This window comes from Laccaria bicolor, genomic scaffold (genome assembly GCF_000143565.1).
Source record: "Laccaria bicolor S238N-H82 LACBIscaffold_38 genomic scaffold, whole genome shotgun sequence".
Taxonomy (NCBI): domain Eukaryota; kingdom Fungi; phylum Basidiomycota; class Agaricomycetes; order Agaricales; family Hydnangiaceae; genus Laccaria; species Laccaria bicolor.
Window position 1 is genome coordinate 374,036 of NW_001889909.1, and position 18,543 is coordinate 392,578.

Sequence of the window (18,543 nt, forward strand, 5' to 3'; positions counted from 1 at the left end):
ACCACTCTCAAAATTGATTCACCGGATACGTTCTCTTCCAACTTTCTTTTTTTCCAGAACGACCCGCCATGTCGACAATAAGCGACTTGATTGAGGAGGTCAAGGTGGTCACGGATATTGTCGAATCTATGAGATTGGTTACGGTGCGTGATTCAACCAAGCTCGATGAATTCTCCTAAGCTGACTTGGCTCTATGTAGTATTTCGATGGTGGGTCACCACGGGGCCGGGGTTGGAAGACAGGTGCTAATTCGAGGCATTTTGCATCACAGTCGCGGGAGCTACGATGTTCTTGTACGACTATCTTCTAACCCTGGGGATGGAGGTGGAGTTGGTCTGGTCGTCAAAGGGGACCTTTATGAAGGTGCTATATTTCGCTCAGCGATATCTGCCCTTCGTCGACGCAGTGGCGCTTTGCCTTTTGAGTGAGTACATTTTGTGACAACGATGTGATATCCAACCAATACATCCAGATCAACTATCAACAGCGATTGACCCTAGAGCATGCAAGATGGTCGAGAAGGCTCGAGGATGTATGAGTCTCCTTCAATCTTGGTTCCCTATGTTCTCTCATATCTTCTTTCCAGTACTGATGATCACTGGCATATCGTTATCAGAGCGTCCGTGGCTCCAATTCGTTACCTTAATTCCAACCTAATTATCTCTTGATCTAGTCGTGCTCACCTTACGCGTTTGGGCGGTATGGGAGCGTAGCAGTCGCGTGGGCCTCGCTCTATCAATACTCTTCTTCCTTGCGGTTAGTTCCAATTTCGTGGTCTCCGGTTTCTTTTTAGGCAGCCTAAAATGTGAGAGACTGAACCGCTGGTCCATGCTGTTGTCCATATTCTGATTCCGAGATTTCCAGTTGCCGATAGACCGTATCCCACGTTTCAAGGTTGCTTCATCACAAGCGCAAGTAGGGTGGTATATATGAACTGGGTGCTTCTGATGGTATACGAAGCAGGTAAGTCTCTACAAAGCATCACGAGAGCCGTGATTACCTTCGATTTGTTTGCAGCGATCTTAGTACTGATGGTCATCCCTGGCATCTCTGCGTGTACATCTACATTTTATGAATAGCTTCTGTGCCCACTAATCAGATTTTTAGATCGAATAGCAGGCGATACAGCGCTGCATACTGTTGTCTACCGCGATGGTAAGTGGAACAAATACATTCTCATCTTGTTATTGACCGGTATTTCAGGCGTCCTCATCTATATTTATCTCTTCGGTAAGAGAATGCTATACGTCTCTGCTCTTCTTTATCGTTCCTCTACAGCTCTATCAACCATCAACGTCATCGTGAGTATCTCCCTTCCGGTAGGTCGTTTTACCTCAATCTCAAGCATAACCACTAATCCTTTGCAGCATATTTACTTGGATATACTTTGGTCGTATGTGTCACCTTTCGGGTGCTTCGAGAAAAATACTTACATGTTCTCGAAAGCGTGGAACGATGCCTCCACTCCATGTTGACAAGTAGGGTGTTGCTCGACATCAGAGCCTATGGGAGCAAGGCGCACATCATCTGGGCGGATGGTATAATTGAACTCCATTTGAATTCTCAAGTGGCTACAGCGGAGCCAAAACTCGCCACAAGGTGGCGCTGGGCTCGAATCTGGAAAAGTGAGGCATGAACAGGAAAAAAGCGCCGATGAGAGGTCTGATGTAAAGGCGTAGTGGTAGTATACTTATAAATTATCTATCTTAGGAGTGTCAAGACTCACTTGCGATAATTTTTTGGGTGAGTGTACCATCTTGAAGAGTGCAGTCACAGACTGTTAATTTTCGACGTTGTGCTGTTCTTCTAACGGCGGATTACTCTTATATTATCCCCGGCTTTCGTGTGTAAGTACATGGCTCCTCTCCATTTCCAGTGCTCGAGCTTCCGAAATGGAGCGAGGCATGTCTTGTTCATACTAAAGATTTTTAAGATTGAGGCTACATAGATAGCATGGTCCAGGATCGATGGGCCTGGTGGAAAGTCACAGTTAGTCAGAAAAGGCCGAGTCTTCGCCGAGTCCACCATCAGTCTATGGTGCAACAACCCTAAACACCGCTACTTTTGTGCAATCAAAACTCAGGGTCCAAATTTCCCCCTTTTTCTTATCTGTTTGGTAGAAATGCTTCTTTTGCAAAGCTGAACAAAACTACCAAACTGATTTTGATTTGCATGAAAACTGACCAAGTTATTCTCTTTTGGTTGGCTGAAATTGGCCACATGGCCATATAAGGAAGGTACTTCCCAAATATAGACATCAGTTTGGTTGGAGTTTTTGCCCTCCCTTGCACGGGAATCGTCAGGAAGCACTGGTGAATGCTCAATCAAGCTTTTTACACCTTCTACAAGCTCCCCGTAGCCAGAAAAAAGCACAAATTTTTTGAAATTTTTTTCGCAGCCAATTTGGCCACTGTCCAAAGTGGCAGTGTTTAGGGTTGTTGCACCATAGCCGGAGTGACTGTCTCGGCACCTTCCGTTTAACACCAACGAGCATGGTCGCGTGAAATCACGACCTGCACGCGTCGCTCTTTTTCAATTTCGAACTATGTGAACCAAAAGGTGCACCTGTGCAGCTTTTGGCCCCCAAACGCGTATTTAAGTCCATTGTTTCCCGCATATTGAACCACTCCGCTATACGGTTTCGTCGATTTCCGTTGGCTTCGGGACGGGTTACATTCAGTTTACTCAGGTTCTTGATCAACTGATCGAGGGTCGTTGTTCGGAAAAAGCCGATTGTGGATGATGAATTGGAATTATACATTACATAGCTAACCAGGTAACTACGACCTCGCTAGCTGTGCTACAAGGGGGACATTAGCCGGACTATCACCCAACTGCAGGCATAACACCAGGTTGAAAAAAAAGGTCTGCGGAATAAGGGAAGGGAAAAAGAAGGGATACATAAAAGCCAAGAGAAAAAAAGTGAACCCTGATTCAGTTGACCTCATGACTTCTTGTGATTACAGAAGAGTATCGGCCCTGAAGTCAAATCGCTCAAATTTACACCCACCGAACTTGAAGGAGGTTCCTGCCTCCCCACTTTCAACAGTCTAACGACCCAGCGCCGCCACCACAAAGATGGCCGGCTATACTGGAGCCATATCTGAGTAAGTGATCATGATGGGATCATATGCATGCGTTTATGTCGGAGACACTAGTACCGCACCTCTTGTTCGTCATTGGGAGTGAAATCTTTAACGCAGAAGCTTACGGTTGCGTCCAGCTCATCGGTACCATCATCACTTGGTTTTTGTCGGGGTCATTATTGGTGCAATGCTGTGCGTTTACTTCACTCTATTACCTAACACCTACTACAGCAATCATCTTTTCAGACGATTTCTTCTACACCGATAATTTGGATGGGGACCCGATATTCATCAAAATAGCGGGTGAGCATCATCGCGATTCTGTGTTCTCCAGCCCTTGATGTAACCAAATGTCAGTGTGGGTATGCCTCGCCGTTGATCAGGTGCGGTCGATGGCGGTGACGTCAGGTGCTTGGCAGAGCTTGATAGTTGCATGGGGAAACCCAACTATTTTCATTGGCACTTCCGTATTTCCTTTCATTACCGTGCCACTCACTGGGATAGGCGAGTCTTCCATTCAACCGATCCATCGACGTACTGACCTCGCCATTAATAGAATCCTGCATTGTTCAGATTTTTTTTGCGTGGTGAGTCCTCGTAAAACCTCGTTTTCGTGCATGTCCTCCAACATCCTAATAGGCGAATATGGACCCTGAAAAGAGAGTTCAAAATCTATCGAATTATTTCGGGCATAATCTGTTTGGTTAGCGGCCTTCCTGATTTGTTTTACATGCGCTGAACTTTTTCTAGGTGGCATTTATGCAATTAGCGGCTGCGATTGCCCGTGGAGTAGCTGTACGTGGTCCATAACTTCAACCGCAAAATTTCTCTGCGGAAATTCTTAAATTTGATAATAGTGCGCTCAATCTGGAAGGTTAACCAGCAAACAGCATTTTTTAGACCTTTCAGCCGAGGTACGTTCTCTTTTGCTGTATCTCCGAAATGCAAGCGCTCAACCTTGCCCTCAAAAGCTTTGGTTATGGGGGACTTTGATCTGTGACTCCATCATCGTTGCAACCATGATATTTCTGGTACTCCCATTCTCCTTTGTGTAATTTAAATTGGTTTAAATCTTCTCTTTTTCTCTAGCTCGTAAAGGCAAAACTCGAATCCTCATTCAAGTCAACGAAGCGTCTTATGGATCGTCTCATTATCGTAACTTTGGAGACCGGCGCCGTCACCCTGATTACGACTCTTGTTCAACTAATCTTTTATTTAAGATCTCCGCCAAGTTCACTCCAGCAACTTGGCATGTGAGTCGCAGCGATAAACTTGGTGTGAACGCTTACTGACGTCTAATCTTCTAGAATGTACATATTGGGGGGCTTGTAAGTTGTCCCTTGCGCTGTGAATGTCTTTTGAAAGGTGCTGACTCGAACAGGTATTCCAACGTGCTCCTTAGCGTTCTGAATGGCCGGAAACGTGCTCGGCGTCGGCTAGCTGAACCAAGTCAAACGTTCAGCATTAATTTCGCTCAGCAAAGTACTACGGCGCCTCTGTCATCCATATCCGAGGAAGCCCCAAGCAGCGAAGTAGCTAGTAAAATACAAAAAGACGAGGAAAGCCATATCAAATCCGAAAGCTCAACTTGACGTTTTTAATTCGAGGCCGTGTTATGATCTTTTTTTTTTTTTTTTTCGCAATACGTGCATCGACGCATTTGCTTTTCACCTTGGAACGCTATTTTGTCTCTATATAAAGTCTGTTAATTATTGTATGAGCTCTGGGGTTAAATTCTCGTGGCTGGATTGTGGGTATCCAGACGCAATCGAGATAACCAGGATTGACTGCCAACGGAGGCTCACGGGAAGCGTCAAAGGCACGAGAATCAAGCGTTGTGCCCAGGTCGTGCCGCAGAAATCCCCGATGATCAAGTGGAATCGTATTGAGTTGAAAGAAGTGTTAAAGAATCCACACAGACAAATGTGTTTCTAAAAGCAGATATTTCAATCCGTCTGCCAAACAAATGGGTGGGGCTGACGTACAGGTTTATGACTGTTATAAGTGCTGAGAAGGTAACACGTCAACGAGCTGCGATGAGACACTAGAGAGGCTCACTTGCACTTAAAATCATCTACAAAAAAAAAAAATCAGACTTAGTCGCTTTTTTTTTGTGTCTAATTTATCATTTCAAATCAAAAGTGGCAGGACTGACATAACACTTACGGCTCAGTTCCTACATAGTTTTCTCATCTTTATGCGCTCCTTCGCCAAACCGCATCGTGAGGTTGTAGGTCGGTAGCGCTTTCCGATAAGATAAGATAAGATTACAGTAACCCTAACCCAGGCTCAACTTCAAGTTAAACAATGGTTGATTTTCCGACAAGTAGTCTATGCTTTCCTTGCAGCCATAACGAATGCAATGGGTCCATCGGGGATGTCTTTATCCCAAAAACTAGCCCAGAAAGACGAACAGGTCAGCTTTTGTGTTCCCATTTCACTCTTCTCTCACCCACAACCTCTTCAACAGATCGCCTCCTTGGAATCCCGGATCCAAGCACACACCCTACGAACAACACACATCCACACGCGCCTCCTCTCAACCCTCGACACCCTCGACGCCATTCAGCTCACGCACGCACAAGAGATGAGCGCCGTTGTGAAGGGGAAGAAGAGGGCTGAGGAGGCGTTGAAGAGGTATGTTGGAGTGGTGAGGAGTGCGGAGGTCGAGAGGGATGATATGAGGGATGCGGTTATGAAGTTGGTCGAGAAAGGTGCGCTTTTGTGTTCTTCAAGTGTTCTATTTTTATGACGATGATGTGGTTTTAGTGCAAGTTTCGAATGATTATAGTACGTGGCCGCATAGCCGCATGCAATTATCAAGTCTTGCCGGTCGGTAGGCTCGTCCTTTCTACTCGCCGTTCTATCCCCCTCACCCGTCCCTCCCTTTAGACTTCTCCCTTCCCCTCCATCCACTCCGTCCTAACAACATAAACGAAGAAGAAGCAGAACTGTTAAACTACGCATCCCAAATCATCCAATCCCTCCGACACGGACGCGATGCGGAACGCAAGGCGCATGAAAGGACACGTGAGATGTGTGAGGCACGGATGTGTGCTTTGGAAGCGAAGCTGTGTCGGAGGGAGGCGGAGCTGGAGGTGTGTTTGAGGGATGGGGTCGGTATGAAGTTACGAGATGGGGTGTCTACGCCCCGACTGACGCATAATCAGTCTGAAGCCCCACTTGAGATGACGGACGATGAGGCCATTCAGATGTTGGAAATGACAGCTACAAGGAATAGAGAGTTGGAGGTTGAGATTAGGGATTTGTTCAGGAGAGTGAGTTGTACGCCTTTCTTTTTTCTTTTACGAAGTTATCTGGTCTTTCCTTCTTTTTGGCTTATAATTCTTTCTGTCTTTCGGGTTATGCGTCTTTCTTTCGACTGTCATTCTTTTTCCTGTCCTATCTGACGGTCCTTTCGACTGTCTTGTGACGATTTTATTTTGTCTTTTCTAGTCCACTGACTGACGTTTCTGATCAGCTCAACGAAGCTCGTTCATCCGCATCGCCTCCGCCCCGTTTCCCACTGTCACAGGCGAAGCAGTCATCCGAGAAGACAACGCGACATCCGCCGTTGGATGATACCATATTACCTGCTGATGGAAGGCCGAGTCGTCCAGGTTCAAGGGGGAATCGCACCACAGTGCCTACTGGGGATGAAACGATCCGCCCCACTTCACCAGGGCAACTGACCATTCGCCCTACCTCACCTGGCGATATCACGATTCGTCCTCAGACTGGCGAGGGGACCAGTCGTCCACCGCCACCTGACGACGCCATTTTACCTGATGAGATAGCGGTGATCTCAACGGCGGTTGAAGCTCTCAGCAACCCACGCCCTACGCCAACTGATCACGAAGTCATTGACAACCAACGTCCGACGACGGCGGATGAACGCGCTCCCCCCGAGAACAATCACTTACAACACCTGAGGGAAACTCAACCCATTCCCAGCCCCCGCCTCTCCTCAAAGGGGAATAAAACTCACCTTGCGCTGATAACGGAAGACCTCGACCGACAAATCGAGTTGCTTGGAGAGACGGTGGAGGTGTTTAGAAGGGAGAGGGATGAGTTGTGGAGGGTCGTGGAGGGTGAGAAGAGGAAGAAGAAGGAGGAGCAAGGGGGGGAGGAGGAGGAGGAGGTGAGTGGTTTAGGTTGGTCGATGTGTATAGGCTGTGTGGTGTATTGATGCGTGGGCTGCGTGGGTGGGGTGGATGGGCTTCAGAACTGGGATTTGTGGGGGTGATGTGTGGTCCACGTGGATCGAGGTGGTTGGGTCCTATGCGACGTGGGGTGGTGGGTGGGATACGTGGGTCGGTTTTTGATGGTGGTTCCGCATCCGATTCTCTGCGCGTCCAGATGTTTTTTCTCTCCGTCGTTTCTTGATTTTCAATCGGGGCTTTTACTCATTCTCTTCTCTTTAGAAAGAGTCTGCGGAGCTTCCGACCGAACGGGTACGTGATTCTCTGCACCGTTGAGCCTTCTTCTGATCTTTCTTCCTTCGAGAAGGAGCCTGTGGATGTGGGTTTTCCTCTTCAATCGTGACAATGTCTCTCTCATTTCATTTCTCTTCTGCAGAGAGAGGAAGCAGGACCTTCAAACGCTTCTGATAGGATAGCGGCGCTTGAGAAAGAGTGTACCCGGTATGTTCTCCCATAACTTTGAATGAGGTCCGACTTCAATGGAACCGCTGTAGATTACGAAGATCAGAGGCAACTCTTCGTCCAGAGGTGGCTTTAGCCAACGTGAAAGTATCAGAAGAAGAACCGGTACATGTTCACTTACTTTCTATGCGTCTGAGCATCCTCCTGATTCTTCTTCTAGAGAGGGTCTACTACGCGTACAATAGATCGATTAGCAGCTCTTGAGGAGCAATGCTCACGGTATGCTGTCTATCCTTAACAATTCAACCGCTCATCCTTTTTCATTTCGTAGGCTAAGACAATCGGAGGAGACGCTGCGTTCCGAGATGGCCGCAACCAAAGCTCGCGAGAACGAGCTGTTGGATGAGATATATGCGTTAAGAAGACAACTCTCAGAGGCGGCGTTTTCAGAAGAATCGCTCCGACCCCCATCTCGTGTGAGCCCATCCTTCATTCCCCCTTACTCCCCTAATTTTTTGCGCGTAGACATCCCCACCGCGTCCTCAACGCGACCAACAGAATCCTTCACTGCTGAACCACCCCCACCTACTAGAGCCAGACGAAGGCGAGGTGTCCATGGAGCTCGCTACGCCTTTGATCCCGACCAGCGCGATAGCTGCTTTACCAAGGTCGAGGTCCCACTCGCGGTCTCCGGGTATCATGGGATACAATGATGACGACGACGTCCGCTCGCGCTCTCCTCGTGTTACCGACAACGCGAACTTTGAATTCGACGATCCGCCATCGTTCCCGCCACCTCTGTCGCCTCCAATTGGTTATCTGATGCAAAGGGAAGGAGGGGACTCTCCGTTGACTTCTGGACATTCGTCGACTTTTCCCAATATGAGTTTATCTGTGTTTCCTATGCCCCCAAATCCGTCGTCTGCAACTGCGTTGCCGCCTTTTTCGTCTGCGGTCCCTTTACCGCTTTCATTGTCGCGCAATACTTCGCGAGGTCGGGAGCCCGCAAGTAGGCAAGAGGAGATCGGGGAGAGGGGAGAAGATATGGTAGTAAGTAGAGAGAGGGAGCATGGAAGCGGGGAGGATAGGGAGTTGGACGGTGTGAAACCTCAGTGCGTGCGGGGACTTCGTGCGCGTGAAGTCTCGTAGTACCGTAGTTGAATGTTGTAGTATAGTATCGATGAATAGAAGTAAGTGGAGAGAACGCGACTATTGAGGTCGCGCTCGTCTCCTAGGGTTGCCTAGAAGTCCTAGGCAGACCCTCGTTAACCCAGAGGAAGGGCTCTCGTATCCTGTGGAGGAGGGAGCATTGTAAGGGGGCTCACCCTTGGTCTTACCAGCAGTGGACACCTTAGACTCATCACGCGAGCTTGGTAGCAAGATGATGGTGGTTTAATGTCTACTGGTCATCAAGAATGTACGAACGATATAACTACGCGATTACGTAAGATGTGCCTGCGCGTATCCTCAACTCCGTATCACAATGCCCCCCTGCGCGCAGACTCGTATTACGCCTTGTTCTCTTACCTCCGATCCCTCCGTTTCCCTTTGCCTGATGGTGGTTTGCCTTCTTTTGCTCGCCTATCGTCTTCCTCCTTTTGTGCTCGGCCTGCTCTGCGACTACGGCGTGCGCGGCCAGTGGGTGCCACGGCTGGTAAAAAGGGTAAAGAGCTCTGTAGAGGTTGGGAGGAGGACCCTTGGACGAAATCAGAGGGCGGTTGTATTCGCTGAGTCAATGAAGTAGGCGGTTGTAAACGATCGGCTAAGGTGGCAGGGTTCCGCAAACGTTGTGCCAAAGAGAGGGATGGTATCGGCGGCGTGATGGAGGGGGCTTGAGAGGGACCCCCACCCGATGGTGAACGTAAGCGACCCAGCAACGATGGCGCAACCGTGTCAGGAGGGGGCTCGCGAAGATTATCGTCACTAGCTTGTACAGAGGGGCGACCGCATGAGGCGCAGTTGTGGCATGAAGGACAGCTGTGAGCCGGCACTGGTGGGAATCCGTAAGGTGGCCAGCTTGGCATATGAACATGCTCTGAGGGATAGTACCCTGGGTAGTGGACCGACCAAGGAGCCATGGTCGTTGGGTTGGTACCCCAGGGCATGTATCCTGGAGATGCCCCCCAGGGAGGAGGAGTCGGCCCTGCAGAGAAGGTGTTGGGAGCTGACCACGCATTGGTTCCCGACGTTTGAGCCCAAGGGTTCTGAAGATCGCTAGGGACAGGCCACATATTTGTAGCGGCAGTGGTCGACCACGGGTTGGAACGGTCGATTCCTCTCGAATATGAGGGAGGTCTCGGGCGATAGCTATCGCCTCTCCGTCTCGGAGGAGGGGAGGGGGAACGCTGGCGAGCATGTTTACGACTACTACGACGAGGAGGGCTCTGACGCGAGGGCTCAGGAGCAGAGGGGGGAGCTGGAGGACTCATAATAGGCTGGTGGCGGAGGGGTATCGGGGTTGCCATGGGACGCGGCGGACTAGCCAACGTCTCACTGAACGGTTGAATCGGCGACTGTGATGCTGGACTTCGAGGGGGCGAGGGAACATCTCCCAAATCCACAGCTTCCATCTCGAAATCCTCGAGGGACCTAGCCGGGATCTGAGGTCCCATAGGTTCGTCCGAATCCAGTTCCCAGTCCACCTCCGGTGGAGCTCCCATCAGGGAGTCCACTGGAGAGATGGGGCGCTCACTGTCAGGAACGCCCATGTGTTCTGGTGAATTGAAAGGATCGGTCATCAATGGCAGTGGAGGGAGTGGATTGCCTGGGGGATTGCCTGGACTAGGTGGCGGTGACGGTGGTCGATTCGAAGGTCCCGCTCTGAATTCGTCCTTGAGCGGTAGATCTTCCGCTGCTGGGTGCCCCGCTCGTAGCCCTACATCTGTGGGGATCGGGTCTTTGGTCAGGTACAGCCAGGCGGAAGCCTTGGCGGGGCGCGGCGCTTTGTTCTGGGGGGTTTCGACGAAATGCAAATATCTAGGACAGGGGAGTCCAAAGACTTCAGGCTTTGAGACAGCCCCGGGGAGTATTTGCGCAGCGCTCAGCAAGATGACCTCACGGTTACACGAGCGGTCGAAATAGGATACTCCATCAAAGTCTCTATAAGACTTTCCCACTTTGGCCACGAATAATTCTCCGTCCACGTTTTTCTCTGCCCACTTTGCCCATTTCCCTCCTATGGGACGCATAACGGGGGGGGGACGGATCCAAGCTACTCGACATGGATCGATCTCCACCATGTCAAGAGGTTCGGCCCCACAGTTGGAAAAGTCGAGGTCCGAGAAAGGGGAGGAAGTCGAGGTTGAGGCTGGCTGAACAGTTTGGCCTGCCGGAGGGCTTGCGATATACGCGATAGGAGCCGGACCCCCTCTCGACCATTCTCTGTGGATCAGCGAGAATGAAGCAGCTAGGGATTCTGGCGGGTCAGAGGGTTCTTCGGTTGCTATATTGTCATCGTTGTCGGATTCCGTGATTATCACCTGCTGCTTACGTAGGAATGCTTCGACTCGATTGTGGGGGTGACTCAATTTTTCGATGGGGGTGCCCTGAACGAACGTAGTGTCTCTCCGCCCGTACCCCGCATCGAACAGGCGGTCTAACTCGTCTCCCCTCAGCTTATGGGATATGAAGCAAGGGATACGGTGCGCCAAGAACGAGTCAATGTCGTCCTCATATTCGCCATTGATCCAAACACCCATGTAGAACTCGTCTGCCATGTCAGGGGCCCTATTCGACGATCGGGACCAAGATGTGGTGGCTTGCTGCTGCGCTACCCAATCTATCCATGCTGCCTTCAATTTGAACTTCCTTTGTAGCTGAGATATGTCGTCCAGAGCTTTGTCGAAGGAGCGTATGGAACGAAGGCTGTTGATGTCGTCTCTGCTGAAGGTGGGACTGTAGCGTCGCCATACATCCTCTAAAGATATAGAGGGGTTACGACTGCTGTTGGCCCTAAGTTCATTAATGCGGGCGTCTAGATGGTCATTCCGTCGTAGCAGCTCGTTGATGTACTGTGGGCGGACGGAGCTACGCTGGTCTGTGACGTCCAGGATGCAAGCGAACTCCGGGTACCCCGTTGTTGAAGGAGGAGCCTGTCGAACATAGGGGGCCCAGCATGGGTGCCCTGTGGGATACTGCGGTGACACGCAAGCGTCGAACCTTCCCAAGTGTCCATCGCTTCGTCGGTCAGAGCGACGGCCAGCTAAGTCGATTTGAAAATGATCCTCAAGCAAGCCGGGTAAGAAAGGGAGCTGTTTGGAGTTTGGAGACCACAACTCCCAAGCGTCTTCTCCTATCTGCACGATACGATGGGATTGGATCTCGAACGTCGGCAAACGAGCTATCATCCGGGAGTCAACGCATGGCTTCGCTAGGTAGCCGGTTGCGCTGGACCTCCTTGTGGACGTTACTCGGGAGTCAGGGGCAGGGCGATAACTCGAGGAGTAGGTGTGCATAGTGGTAAGGTAAGTAAGGTATAGTGAAGTTTTTCTTAAAAGAAAGTGAGGGTAGTGTTCAACGCAGATCAAGCCGCGCGAGAGTTACAAAGATTAGTTCAATGCAGTGGGTACCGCGCGATAATAAAAGATGATAAAGAGATACAATAATAAGTTCAACGCAGTGGGGACCGCGCGATGATAGAAGGTGATGGAGTAGAAACAGGACGAAGACGAAGGTTGAAAATCGTTATCCATCGATCAATCACCAAACAAGCACAAATGATGGGTGGCATCTGAGACTTCAAGCTTCAAAGATTATGAGCTCGTATATACGCCCTCGTGAGCTCAGGAGCATTACGCAGATCGTACTCTGACACCCAGGTATCGTCGACTGGCTCGTGACCCTTCCAATGCACTAGGTACATTCGACGGTTGCCTCGCTTCTGTGTAGTTAGGCGATGGCCGACAATAGATTCCACTTCGTATTCGGGGTGAGGGATTAGCTCTCTGGTGCTAGGTAGTGAATCCCTTTCCCCGAACCGTTCTGGCGAAGAATGGTACTTTTTGAGGTGTTCAATGTTGAATACAGGGTGCATCGGGTAATTGGGGGGAAGTTTCAAGCGGTACACTTGAGGGTTCACTTGCTCCAAGACTTCAAAGGGTCCAATCATCCTCTGCACTAGCTTCCTGCCGGTGCCTTTGACGTCAACAAGCTTTAGAGTGTGTGGGTTAACCAGGACTAAGTCTCCTTTAAGGAGTGTCTCCGCTGGTCGTCTGCCCTTGTTGTATGCCGTCGCTTGTCTTTCTTGCGCCAGTGTTAACGCATCTCTGGCGAGGGCGCGGTGGAACTCTAATTCGCCTATGAATTCCTCCGCTGACTGGCTAGCAATGAATGGCCTGAAGACGGGGTCGCCCTCAGGTGTCACTCCGACGGTTGAAGTGCGAGCTTTGTATCCCATTAGCAAGAACTGCGGCGTATAACCCGTGGAAGAGTGCGTCGAACTATTGTAGGAATAATTTAATACACTGAGCCATTTAGCCCAAGAGGTGTGGTCCGAAGCGACGTATGCCCTCAGCATTTGTTCTATAACAGCGTTAAGGATCTCCGTCTGCCCATCCGTCTGGGGGTGATGTGAGGAAGATAGGGCCATGACACTGCCGTAATTCGCAACCACGTATTTCCAGAACGCAGTTGACCAACGCTTATCGCGATCGGCTATTATGCGCTCAGGTAGTCCATAGACGTTGGCTACTCTTTCCACGAATAACTCCGCGAACTGTTCTTGGCTCATAGTCTCGTGAACGGGTAAGAAGATAGCGAACTTGGTTAACTTGTCGATTACGGCGAAGATGGCGGTGTAACCTTCTTCGCCGGACGGTGGTAGACCCGTTATAAGATCAAGCGAAACTGTGGAAAACGGTCTTGCTGGGATGTGCGATGGTCGAAGGCTACCTGATTGGGCACGCCTATCGATCTTGATTTTCTGACAGATATCGCAAGACTTCGTATAGTCCATTACATCTTTATGCATGGTAGGCCAGAAGAATAGTTCTCGTAGTCTAGATAAGAATCGACGCGGTCCAGCGTGTGCGCTCTCGAAGGGAGAATCGTGAATCCATTTCAGAACGAAGTGGATCTTGGATTCTGGAACGCAGAGTCTGGCGGACCAATCCGCGTCTATGAAATAGAGTAAACCATTTTTGCTTTTGCGGAAATGGGAAGGGGTAAGGACGGTTTTCGGGTTTGGAATGTCCTCTACGTATTTGGGAGCAAAGTACTTGTCCTGCGGGTAGCCCTGGGAGAACGCAGTGATTACCGATGGCTTCATAGCGACGAGGAGGTGGGGTTTGTTCAGCCATTCGTCGTCGAACTCTGCGGAACTAGGCTTTACTCCGATCGGGTATGTCCAATGATCATCGAGGGGAAAGGGCAGCTCATCTTCAATGGGCCCAGGCGTAGTGGTAGGAAAGTTCTCATCAGTCGTTTCTGTAGGATTAGACTCCATAGTGGCGGGAGACTCGTTCACTGCCGACGTAATGGGAGACTCGTTCACTGCCGATGTAATTCCTGTTTCTGGTTCTTCATCTGGGAAGTTACTACGCTTTTTAGCTCTGCGGGACCTTGCTTCTGCGGCTGCCAATCGATCTGCTTCCCTTTGGGCAAGGGCTTCTGACGGTTCGTAGTGTGTGGCATTCGCTCGGCGCTCTACTATGTCCTCCCAATAGGACACGGTGAACGCCGCCCGAGGCGCATTGGCGCGATGGATACGGTCCTCCACGGCTTGGGCCCTGTCTTGCTTGGCTTCATCGGGTGCTATGGCCGTGATGTCATCGACAACAGGGGAGCTATGCGGTGGTACTCTTGGGAGTCTAGACAGGGGATCCACGTTAGAGTGAACTCGTCCCGCTCTGTGAACTATACGGAGTCCCGGGTACGCTGCAAACACCGCCCCCCACGCCGCTAATCTCCTGTTGGCGTTCTCGTACACACGAGCCCATTGGAGGGCAGCGTGGTCCGTGATGAGTATGACCGTTTCCCCTTCAATGAAGGGTTGGAATTTCACCAACGCCTCCTTGGCGCCCAACGCTTCCCTCTCGGTAGCGCTGTAGTTATGTTCCGCCGCCTTAAAAGTCCGACTCCAATAAGCGATAACGCGCTCCACATGCACCACAGTCTCATCAAGAGACGGGCCCCAGGAGTCATCGGTTGGCTTCTCGACAACGTCTTTGGACAGAATGGGAAACAGATGTGGAACAGGCTTGCTGTCGGACCACGCCTTCGCAAGCTTGTCGTATGTAGGCATGCCCTTCAGATCACCAACCTGGATAGGCTGTACCTGCTGTAAGCTCGCGCCCAGCGCGACATCCGAAGCATCCGTGTACAGACGGTAGGGACAACCCTGTATGGGGTGACCTAGAACGGGGGCGCTGGATAGCGCCTCTTTCGCTTGCTGAAAAGCCAGCTCGTGTTCCGCTCGCCACTCCCATCGTGAGCCCTTTTTCAGGAGCTCAAATAGAGGTTTAGCTATGAAAGAATAGAAGGGGATATATGTAGAAAAATAAACGACCATGCCCAGGAACTTCTGCAAGTCGGACACCGAGGTCGGACGAGCTAGGTCCACTATTGCCTGGACCTTCTCCTGATGCGTCGACAAGCCTAGGCGCGAAACCTTTTGCCCTAATAAAAGAATGGAAGAAAAGCCAATGAAGCATTTTGGAGGGGAAAGAGTGATGCCTGCGGCGGCGATAGCGCTCAAGACGGTGTCGAGATGAACTAGATGCTCCTCCCAAGACTTTGAGTACACGACAATGTCATCGATGTACACCAGCGCGAATAACCAGAGGTAAGGCGATAACACTCCCTGCATCAAACGCTGGAATATTGACGGGCCGTTATGGAGCCCGAAAGGCATCCTCTTGAATTGCCAAAGACCCAAATGACACCGGAAAGCCGTCTTTTCTTTATCCTCATCAGCCATTTCCAGCTGAGTGAATCCGGCTAGCGCATCAAAAGTCGAAAGAACTTGAGCGCCTGACAAAGCCTGAACGATCTCCGTCTGGCGGGGGATAGGGAATTCATCCGATATGGTTTGTGCGTTCAGCTTACGGTAATCTACCACCAGGCGAGCCTTGCCGTTGCGATAAACCACGACGACTGGGAAACCCCAGGGACTGACGGAGGGTTCGATGACGTCCGATTCGAACCAGGCTTTCATTTGCTTATCGATTACCTTGCGTTTTGCTGGGGAAGCAGCGTACATAGGGACAGAAACAGGAGTGGATCCTTCCTTGAGGGGAATAGGAACTTTAGCCGCAACCTTTCCTAAACGACCGTTGATACCAAAAGCCGCGACATTCTTACGCAGAATGTCCGCTAACGGTTTCTGGAATTCCTTTGGAACGTCAGGACCTAGGTTTACGGCATCCAGAATGTCGCCCTGTACTGGGTCCTCTGGCACCGCCATGGTTTTAGGGCCCCACGCATCATCCTGATCCAGTTTATCATCAGGACCGTTGAACGTTGGTTTAGCCTCCGCTAAGTCCTGTGCTTTTAGAGACCCAGTGATAACTTTCCGTAAGGCATCAGCCGACGCGACGTAGCGCGCTAGCGTGCTCTCTTCGGAGGGATTGTCTAAGGCACTACTTGGGTCCAATAAATGCCCGACCAGATCTCCCTTCCTAACAATCCTGGGAGAAGCGCTGGGGTTAGCGATAGGTAATATAGGTGCAGAGGCAGTGATCCACGTAGTTGGGGCTGCTAGAATGTCTCCATCCTCTAAGCCGATGACAACTTTTTCTACCAACCAATCGTCGCGTCCAGCGAAGGGAGCCGATACTCGAATGTTCTTAACGGAGTGGGGTTGAATAATGGCGTCCTCGTCTGCAAGAACTGGAGGGTCCCCCTGAACGGGTTTCAACCATTTGGCTCGCCGAGCGGCCTTGGCTCGGACAAACGACTGCGTCGTATGCGCCTGTCTGATTTCGAATCCAAGGTCTACTCGCTGGGCTGAAGATGCCTTGATTATTCGTCCCGTCCGCCCGACGTGTACATCGCAATGACCCGTAGCGTACCGGGTCACGCCTAATTCGTACGTCGTTTGGAAGTCTTCGCCTAGTAGCAATGGAACTCGCATGTTGCGGACCACGTAAGCTTCTAGATCAAAACTGACGAATGTTCCTGTCTCCGTGGGCATAAACAGCGTGGTTCGTATGTAACCTAACACTTTAGCAGACCCCGTAAGATGGTAGAGTCGCATTCGCAATCCATCTTTAGGCTTAGGAAGCCCAGGGATGGAAGACCAAAAGTCCTCAGACATCAGCGTGATATCAGCGCCTGAGTCTAAACGAGCTTGCACGACTTCTCCCTTTGTTGAGGCGATGAAGGCTCGAGCATGAAGAGCTCGCGTGCCTAGGGAGCCTAATCCTTCGGGAAAGGAGTGACCCTTGGGCGCCACAAAGATTTCACCAGGGTCATCCGTATAGAGAGGGGGTTTAGCGGGAATAAGGAGGGGGCGTATCCCTTAGGCGACGCTTAGCTCTCGATAGCTGTTTAACAATTGTTTCTTCAGTTGGGGAATCAGCCTTTTCCTTGCCTTTGGACTCATTTGCCATTCGTCGACGAACGTTTCGGTTATCCGTCATGAATGTTTTCTTGGCGTGTAACGCTTTTGCTCCAGTAAGTTCAGCGCTCATGCAGAACGCTTCCTTCGAGGTCTTACTCAGTCCAGCGATATAAGCGGAAGAAGAGGCCTCAGCCTGTGTTTCAACAATCATAGCTAAGTACTCTCTGTCGTGAGCGGCCTCCAGTTCGTGATCTAAATCTACGTCTATCAAATTGGCGTTACGGAGACCATCCCACTTTCCATAGTGACTACAGTCTCTGGCATAGTGGTAAGGACTATCGCAAATGAAGCAAGCGCCGTTGGTAGGGGGCTTAGCACTCTTAACACTATCATCCCTTGGGAAGGATACGCCGTTCATGACTTTGCCCCTCGGCCACTTTGATGAACTGGCCGCGCTACCCTTCTCGTTGCGCTTACGGAAAGTCGCTGCAAAAGCTTCGGCGCTCTCGTCCGTGCTCGAGTCACTGCCTTCGTCATGAATTAGGGCTGGAGGTCCAGTAGGAGGATCTAAAGAAACGTTATGTGCTGTTCGCCCATAACGTCCCTTGCCCGGAACAGAGGGCTTGTCTCCTTGGCCTACTGCTGTATTTCGAGCGCGAATCTCGCTGCTTTGCCAGTCATTAATGAGACTGGTGGCCAAACGACTGGCCGCACTTTGTAGCGCGAAGATGGAAGGGCAATTCACGTCATTGAGGTCCTTTTCCCATTCGATGGGTTGGTTACGCAAAATGCGGTCAACCGCACCTGGACCATCCTGATCGTCAGGGTGAAGGAACATATGGTGACGGACTCTACGTTGTATGAAGTCGATGGGATCTTCGGTGGTATGCCCTTTCTGACGGAAGAACATGGCTTCGAACTCGTAAAGCCTTTCACGCGACCAACGTAGGTCGAGGAACTGGACACAAAGACCGATCATCATGTGTTCCCAGTCTTGACGAAAGTACGTTTGGTCCGTTAATGGAAGACATTCCCACCAGCTCTTCGCACGGCCTGACCACTTATACGGGGCCATGGCAGCTACACCTTCCTTCATTTTGTCACTCATTCTAGCCAGGAATGACATAGAACTGATATAGTCAATAGCCGTGGAGCCATGACCATCCCAGGCGGGCACAACAGATGAGTTGAGCTTATGATTCAGCTGCCACTCATCTGAGTAAGGGAAGGGTGAGTACCCCGTCCATCCAGAGGGGTTACCAGGAGAAGGATCTCCGCTTTCCGGGAGGACCTCTGGGAGGACCGCCAGGAGGGCCTCCAGGAGGCCGGCCATTGGGACCGCCGCTGCCGCCAT

General features: G+C 50.7%; 5 protein-coding genes across 5 annotated transcripts; 3 read left to right on the forward strand and 2 right to left on the reverse strand.

Annotated features, from left to right (window-relative positions):
- Positions 1 to 68: 68 nt before the first annotated feature.
- Positions 69 to 1,754, forward strand: LACBIDRAFT_295379 (uncharacterized protein; the record flags this gene model as incomplete). Its single annotated transcript, XM_001886475.1, has 10 exons — positions 69 to 143; positions 200 to 209; positions 272 to 424; positions 473 to 532; positions 674 to 805; positions 895 to 963; positions 1,108 to 1,155; positions 1,204 to 1,301; positions 1,368 to 1,393; positions 1,483 to 1,754. The coding sequence occupies 10 exons, from the start codon at positions 69 to 71 to the stop codon at positions 1,634 to 1,636; spliced, it is 825 nt and encodes a 274-aa protein (XP_001886510.1). The 3' UTR covers positions 1,637 to 1,754.
- Positions 1,755 to 3,142: 1,388 nt separating this feature from the next.
- LACBIDRAFT_308071 (uncharacterized protein) lies at positions 3,143 to 4,678 on the forward strand (the record flags this gene model as incomplete). The annotated part of the gene is made up of 11 exons (XM_001886476.1): positions 3,143 to 3,278; positions 3,333 to 3,389; positions 3,444 to 3,590; positions 3,643 to 3,673; positions 3,726 to 3,789; positions 3,837 to 3,881; positions 3,944 to 4,000; positions 4,058 to 4,117; positions 4,176 to 4,339; positions 4,394 to 4,414; positions 4,468 to 4,678. 11 exons carry the CDS (start codon positions 3,143 to 3,145, stop codon positions 4,676 to 4,678), a joined length of 993 nt encoding a protein of 330 aa, XP_001886511.1.
- A 605-nt stretch (positions 4,679 to 5,283) lies between these two features.
- On the forward strand, positions 5,284 to 8,874 carry LACBIDRAFT_332100 (uncharacterized protein; the record flags this gene model as incomplete). The annotated part of the gene is made up of 15 exons (XM_001886477.1): positions 5,284 to 5,320; positions 5,435 to 5,502; positions 5,557 to 5,778; positions 5,856 to 5,876; positions 5,927 to 6,184; positions 6,257 to 6,364; positions 6,568 to 7,227; positions 7,259 to 7,399; positions 7,511 to 7,540; positions 7,665 to 7,729; positions 7,783 to 7,855; positions 7,911 to 7,969; positions 8,022 to 8,166; positions 8,216 to 8,740; positions 8,866 to 8,874. 15 exons carry the CDS (start codon positions 5,284 to 5,286, stop codon positions 8,872 to 8,874), a joined length of 2,421 nt encoding a protein of 806 aa, XP_001886512.1.
- A 339-nt stretch (positions 8,875 to 9,213) lies between these two features.
- On the reverse strand, positions 9,214 to 12,144 carry LACBIDRAFT_308073 (uncharacterized protein; the record flags this gene model as incomplete). Its single annotated transcript, XM_001886562.1, has 1 exon — positions 9,214 to 12,144. One exon carries the CDS (start codon positions 12,142 to 12,144, stop codon positions 9,214 to 9,216), a length of 2,931 nt encoding a protein of 976 aa, XP_001886597.1.
- Positions 12,145 to 17,118: 4,974 nt separating this feature from the next.
- Positions 17,119 to 18,543, reverse strand: LACBIDRAFT_308075 (uncharacterized protein; the record flags this gene model as incomplete). The annotated part of the gene is made up of 1 exon (XM_001886563.1): positions 17,119 to 18,543. The coding sequence occupies one exon, from the start codon at positions 18,541 to 18,543 to the stop codon at positions 17,119 to 17,121; it is 1,425 nt and encodes a 474-aa protein (XP_001886598.1).